The sequence below is a fragment of the Liolophura sinensis genome, chromosome 7, assembly GCF_032854445.1.
Source record: "Liolophura sinensis isolate JHLJ2023 chromosome 7, CUHK_Ljap_v2, whole genome shotgun sequence".
Taxonomy (NCBI): domain Eukaryota; kingdom Metazoa; phylum Mollusca; class Polyplacophora; order Chitonida; family Chitonidae; genus Liolophura; species Liolophura sinensis.
The window spans coordinates 6252011-6259273 of NC_088301.1; the positions used below are offsets into that span (position 1 = coordinate 6252011).

At 40.0% G+C, this 7263-nt stretch overlaps 1 protein-coding gene across 1 annotated transcript; it reads right to left on the minus strand.

The window, feature by feature from the left end:
- Positions 1 to 1474: 1474 nt before the first annotated feature.
- LOC135469912 (carbohydrate sulfotransferase 1-like) lies at positions 1475 to 5861 on the minus strand. The gene is made up of 3 exons (XM_064748551.1): positions 5737 to 5861; positions 2658 to 2904; positions 1475 to 2225 (listed from the first exon to the last, which is right to left on the minus strand). The coding sequence occupies exons 1-3, from the start codon at positions 5849 to 5851 to the stop codon at positions 1475 to 1477; spliced, it is 1113 nt and encodes a 370-aa protein (XP_064604621.1). The 5' UTR covers positions 5852 to 5861.
- Positions 5862 to 7263: the final 1402 nt, after the last annotated feature.

The window sequence follows — 7263 nt, forward strand, 5'->3', positions numbered from 1 at the left end:
ACAGTAATATGGTGGATGTTCTTGTATCAGTTGTCAAAGCACAGCGTGCATATAATAGCAATATGATGGGTGTTCTTATTGTATTAGCGGTCAAAGCACAACTAGTATATAACAGCAATATGGTGGATGTTCTTGTATCAGTTGTCAAAGCACAGCGTGCATATAATAGCAATATGGTGGGTGTTCTTATTGTATCAGCGGTAAAGCACAACTAGTATATAACAGTGATATGGTGGATGTTCTTGTATCAGTTGTCAATGAACAGCCTGTATATAACAGTAATATGGTGGGTGTTCTTGTATCAGTTGTCAATGAACAGCCTGTATATAACAGTAATATGGTGGGTGTTCTTATTGTATCAGCGGTAAAGCACAGCTAGTATATAACAGTAATATGGTGAGTGTTTTTGTATCAGTTGTCAAAGCACAGCGTGCATATAATAGCAATATGGTGGGTGTTCTTCTTGTATCAGCTATCAAACTCAACTAGTATATAACAGCGGTATCTTCGCACATGTAGGAAAGACACGCTACACAAAACTGACACTGTGAGGTTAGAACAAGAAAACAGTTGACCCGGTGAAAGTATAATGTGACTGGATAGTATGTCATGTCTGGTGTCTTCGGCATGATACTTCAGTGGCGGCAGCACTTTTGGCGGCATGGACTTAACCAGTTACAAGATGACACTGTGTATGTACCCACTCGTAATGACTCGTCGTCGTTAATATATCTGAAAAATTAAGTACTGCGTTTAACCCCAAGCATTTATTGATTCATTCATTCATATACCGTCGAAAAATGAACATCGTAAACCTCCAGTTACCATTCAGTCGTAAACGGTCTTTCCCACGAATGCATCAAGAAAATCTGAAAGTCTCTTTACCTCTTCTTCTCCATTAATTTGCTAACTAAACTTTCCAGCTAAGCTATATTTTCGTTTGAATTTGATTGGTGTTTTACGCCATAATCAAGAATATTTCATTTATACGACGGCAGCCGGAATTATGGTGTGTGGGAATTGAGCAGAGATCGGGGGAACACCCTTGGCAATGTGCAGGTTTATATATTAGTGCATTGCACGGTCTTTGTGCATGTGTGCATAATTGTGACTGTAAAGGTTTGGTGCATTGCACGGTCTTTGTGCATGTGTGTATAATTGTGACTGTAAAGGTTTAGTGCATTGCACGGTCTTTGTGCATGTGTGTATAATTGTGACTGTAAAGAGTTTGTGCATTGCGCGGTATTTGTGCATGTGTGTATAATTGTGACTGTAAAGATTGGTTTATTCACACGTACTCCGGTGAAATTTCAATAATTCAAAACAGTTTCCTCAAATGAAGAGCGGTGATTTTACGTGAACGTACCTACATGGAAAATATCAAGTGATCTAAATGAATAATTTCGTCAAATTTTAATGTATCAACCGCATAACATATAATCAATAATACTACTATGTGGCTATACGCCTTTCCTCAGAGCACGGTTCTGTTGGGCATGGTATACTCAGCCAACTCTGCTTCTGAAGATATCGTGGGGAAATTACCATGTGAGATAAGATCACCGCAAAACTTGTTAATCAAGTTTAACTGTTCCAACGAAATCTTCTTTATCCAAGAATATGCTGCAGCCGTGGAATTTTTTTTATATGTATCCAAAAATTTTCCGTCTTTATCACTGTGTGTACTCTTGTTAAGCCAATCAATGACCTTGGTGTCAACGGGCATTCCGAACCAGCCGTATATCTTATGCAGCATCTCCATAGGGTGTTGTGCCAGATCCTCATAGATCACTTCAAGGAAAGTTCCCGGATATTGTTTCTCCAATTCGTATCTTGTATCTCCTATTAAGTTGCACACACACTGGGGAAGAATATGTTTCTGTGGTTTATAATCGTATGTTATCCAGGAATTGATTAGACCGCGAGGGTCTCGCAGTAAATGGATGACCTTCACAGAAGGATCTTTTTTTAACAACTCTGTAACAAATCTCATAGGGGTACGGATCGTCTTGATCACTCGACTTGGAGATCGAAGGCAGGCACTTCCTAACTCTTCCGCACATTCTTCCATTGACTTTCTACATTTCGAATAGTTTGATAACATCACTGACTGTCCTGCAAACGGAGTCAGTGCCCGTTTATCTATCCTTTTGATTTGACAATTGAACAAAGATTCCAGCGTATGCACTTGGTATGGCATTTGCAGCCCTTCAAGCGTGTTTGGCCTGAAAAGAATACACCTTTAAACATTTACAAGCTGCATGAATGCAGACAAAATACAAAACAGTGCTTTTCATTCGATTTATTAATTTATTTATTTTTTTTATTTTATGATTTATTGATTCATTTATTTATTTGATTGATGTTTTACGCCGTACTCAAGAATATTTCACTTATACGACAGCGGCCAGTTTTGAGGCAGGAGAAAATCGGGTAGTACTATTTAAAGGTTTTAACAGTACGGTCCCAAATTCTCATATTATCTGTGAAAGATTTGTCATAGCATACAACTTATTATCAGTTGAATGCACCGGTACCATTATTAATGTCTATGGTAACAACACCGTTTAAATTAAACTTCTGTTATTGGATTATGTCCACATTGGCTATATGGAGTCAGTCTCTGGTGGATTTCCAAAGTTCAGTCGAAAAATTACCATTTAGTGCCGTTTATAAGAGTGGGAGATTCTCCTGTCTTTAAATAGTGATATTCCATCTGGTGAAATGGCTCAAAGACGTAAAACGTCCCCTTCGTCTGCTGTATGAGCTCGCCCGTCAACGTTGACCCTGAGCGGAAGTAGGCGAGAACGAGGACTTTCACCGGTCCCCGGATTTTGTTCCTTACTTCTGCCGTAACTTCAAAGGAAGTAGCATTTTGTGCAATATCTCCACCGTTTGCTTTATCTACAAATAACAGAAATATGAATCTAAAAGCATTTTATAAAAACTCTTGTGGGTTTTCTGTTAAACTACCAGTCGTGTTGAAGGTCTGGATCGGACTAGTGTTGTTCTACTGTGAGTGTGGCTAGGTTCGATGTAGCCCTGGGACATAACTTGGTCGTGTGTTCTTCTATCGTGAGTGTGATTTATGTTTGATATAGCTTTAAGGCCTGACTGGGCCAGGTGTCTGTTCTTGTGTTGGGGAGTGTACCTAGATTTGATGCCACTCTGATAACAGTTTCCAGTTGGGTCGGGTGTCTGTTCTTGTATTGGGAGTGTCCTTAGATTTAATGTAACTCTGATAACATCCTCCGGTTGGATTAGATGTCTGTTCTTGTGTTGGGAGTGTACCTAGATTTGATGTAACTCTGTGTTACGACCGAAACTGTCTGTATTATAAAGAGATGGCTTGTTAGGAATACACGACAGCTTAGCCGGACACAAAAATGTAACCAAAACCAGCAGATTTTATTTTTCAACAATTTATTAGCTTTAACAAGAACAGATAACAAGACTTATACAAATACTAAAGTACTTAAGTTTAACAAGAAAGGATAGCAGTATCTATACAAATACTAAAGTACTTACATGTACAACGGTGTCAAATCCAAACGGACGCATATACTCCACGATGTTTAAAAAAATGCACTGAGGCAATATTCATATGAGGGAAAATCCACAGTATAACTGAATGTGTGACGAAATATACACAAAATTCCACAGACAGGGTCCGTGTACTAATAAGCACTGTGTACACAAGAGCACAAATTAAATATACAAGTTCAGACTGAACAAGTGTTCGGTGGAGATAGGATATAACAAAGCCAGAGGCTTTAAAGACACCAAAATTCAGCACAAAAGGCCTACTAAGGTAACACACAGCGAAAGTATCCAAAACTCTCAATAATTCTCAATAATTCTCCTTTATCCCAATTGACCTGCTTTCATAGGTCTTATATAGACTGGTGGAATTTTCTAGAATAAGAAAATTCCTGAACACTTGTTGTAAACAAACCGGCCCCGAACTGAGCGTATTCTGGAACATTCTAAGGCAGAGGAAGACAGTAGGCTCTGAACTCAGCATATGTAAACAGCGGCAAGCTAAATTTAGAAGCTAACGGCAGTTGTTCACATAACACTCTGATAACATCTTCCGGTTGGGTCGGATGTCTGTTCTTGTGTTTGGGGTGTTCCTAGATTTCATATAACTCTGGTGAAAGGCTCCAGATGGGTCGGGTGTCTGTTCTTGTGTTGGGAGTGTACCTAGATTTGATGTAACTCTGATGACATCCTCCGGTTGGGTCGGATGTCTGTTCTTGTGTTGGGAGTGTGCCTAGATTTGATGTAACTCTGATAATAGTTTCCAGTTGGGTCTGATGTCTGTTCTTGTGTTGGGGGTGTTCCTAGATTTGATATAACTCTGGTGACAGCCTCCAGGTGGGTCGGGTGTATCTTCTTGAGTTGGGAGTCTACCTAGATTTGATGTAACTCTGATGACATATTCCGGTTGGGTCAGATGTCTGTTCTTATGTTGAGAGTGTGCCTAGTTCTGATGTAACTCTGATAGCATCCTCCGGTTAGGTCGGATGTCTGTTCTTGTGTTGGGGTGTTCCTAGATTTCATATAATTCTGGTGACAGCCTCCAGGTGGGTCGGGTGTGTCTTCTTAAGTTGTGAGTGTACCTAGATTTGCTGTAACTGTGATGAAAGCCTCCAGCTGGGTCTTGTGTGTTGGGAGTGTGCCTAGGTTTAACGCAACTCTGGCGAAGGTTTATACGGACCGGGTGTCTGTTCCTGTGTTGTGAGTGTACTTAGGTTTGATGTAACTCTGACGACAGCTTCCAGCTAACGCTGGGTATCTGTTCTTGTATTGGGAATCTAGCTAGGTTTGATGTAACTCTGGTGAAGGCTCGAGTGTGTGGTCTTATGTTGGGGAGTGTGCCTATCTGGGTTCTGTTCAAGCCGTTTTGGTTTTTAGAGTATACCTTGGATTGATGCAACTTTGCTGAAGGCCTGGGTGGGTCGGGTGTCTAGTCTTGTGTTAGGAGTGTGCCTAGCTGGGTTCCGTTCAAGCCGTTTTGGTTTTTAGAGTATACCTTGGATTGATGCAACTTTGCTGAAGGCCTAGGTGGGTCGGGTGTCTATTCTTGTGTTAGGAGTGTGCCTAGCTGGGTTCCGTTCAAGCCGTTTTGGTTTTTAGAGTATACCTTGGATTGATGCAACTTTGCTGAAGGCCTAGGTGGGTCGGGTGTCTATTCTTGTGTTAGAAGTGTGCCTAGCTGGGTTCTATTCAAGCCGTTTTGGTTTTTAGAGTATACCTTGGATTGATGCAACTTTGCTGAAGGCCTAGGTGGGTCGGGTGTCTATTCTTGTGTTAGGAGTGTGTCTAGCTGTGTCCGGTGTCATTTTAGTGTGAAATCCTTAAAAACGATTTAGGCTCTTTATGCAATTGCCAAATTCCGTCCTGAAAATCCAAACATGAGAGAAAATCGGCATACTGATTTCTTTCTAAAAGATTTGAAATCAAAACTTTGAAAGTTTTCAAATTCAGCTAGTCATATTTCGATCATGCGATACTTTTTCTGTGTGCACAAATGACACCTCATCCTTTTGCTAAAACGGCCAAAGTTGAACGTATATGGTCATTAAAATGGGTGTAATTTTCACGGAATCTGTACTAAGGTATTTACACCATACACGACTGCATTATATCTGTGTATTACACTTCACCTCATTAAAACAGTTCACTTTTGAAAAGAAACTTCCACTGAATCTTCACAAGAATAAATATACTCACATGCATGCGATCGTATATCAGCCTTCATTGTCCAGCTGATAAAAAGGACAAATATCAGAGTCATTATTACAACCATGACCATCCGTCTCTGTCTACAGACTGCAAAGTACGGCATCCGACATGTTGTACAGAGCAGCGGCGAGTCTGTGATAAAGAAATAGAAAACACTATCAACCAACGTAAATTTGGTTTGAAAGGTAAAGTTCATTTCAGACGTTGGGATTTGTAGTTCATTTTGATTAAACAAGTTGAATTCGAACTGTCAGTTGAAAAAAGGGACCAGTACTATTTCCTACGCCTTGTAGAATTAGACAAATCACATCCTGTAAAAAGGGCTTGGGAAATAGAGCTGGTGTTATTTTCATTCCCCTATTCGATACGTGAAATCGAATCGTCTGAAAGAGGATTTGGAATAGAGTTTCGCTCGGGATGCAGCATTTAGTACAGTTTAGCGACGAATGCAAAACTTAGAAATATGAGCACAATAATAGCCAGCTTATACTTGACATTGCCCACACACTGTATAACAAAGGATCCAGAATTGTGCACAGTGCAGCAAAGACATCCGGCATTCTGAGTTACGCTTTCGACACTATTTATATGCCAAACCGGCGCTAATGCGACATAACATGATTACTAGGTCTTTCCGATCGTACGTGGGAGGCCTGCCAGCAACTTGTTGGGGGTCATCAGTTTCCTTCAGGCTCTTCCCAGTTCCTCCCACCACTGGTCGCCAGTAAAATGTATTTTATTCTTGGTCCAGAGTTTTAAAGACCTGTTTTAACATGTAAAAACTCGACGCGAAAGGGGGACTACAAATAGATCGTGAATGTTTGCACTCAATAACGACGGAGTTTCTGGAACAGCTTGCTCTTAAGGAAATTCAAAGTTAAGCCAGGCATACATCTTTTTACCTGAGATTTACTATAAATTATTGGAATTTTAGTCGAGACTAAACTGCTAATACATCTATGAACAATTGGACCCGGACTCGTGTAATAATGTTTCATAGCCTCAATATAAAGTACACACATTGTCACAATCTCACGTGTACAAAAGCACGTAATCGTCCTGAAAACTTCATCTAGTTTATTTTAATGCTGTGTTAAAGCTAACTTACTTTTAGAATCCAGATCCATTTTTAACTACTCCTTGTCTGCCTCTAGAAGTTAAAACCTCACATCTCAGCCGTCGGAAGTTTCTCTCTATTTCTCAATGAAGCTTAACTTTGGATATACTGGATCCGTTATCATGTATATCTATTCCTGTGAAACCCTCCCAACCATATACAGGTATACTACTGGTCACATATACACACAAAAATCAATAGATAAAATGTAACCGACAGCTGAGACACTTATACATATGCAAATGAAAATGCACAACAGATCTCCATGCGTACTCGCTTGCATCCTGACTTGTCGTTTTTTTGAGGGGGGCGGGGGGGGACTCCAAGGTGTTGCTATATTCATATATATTGTTATACATATATATATGAGTAAATGTTAATATTACGTCCCTAGTTTG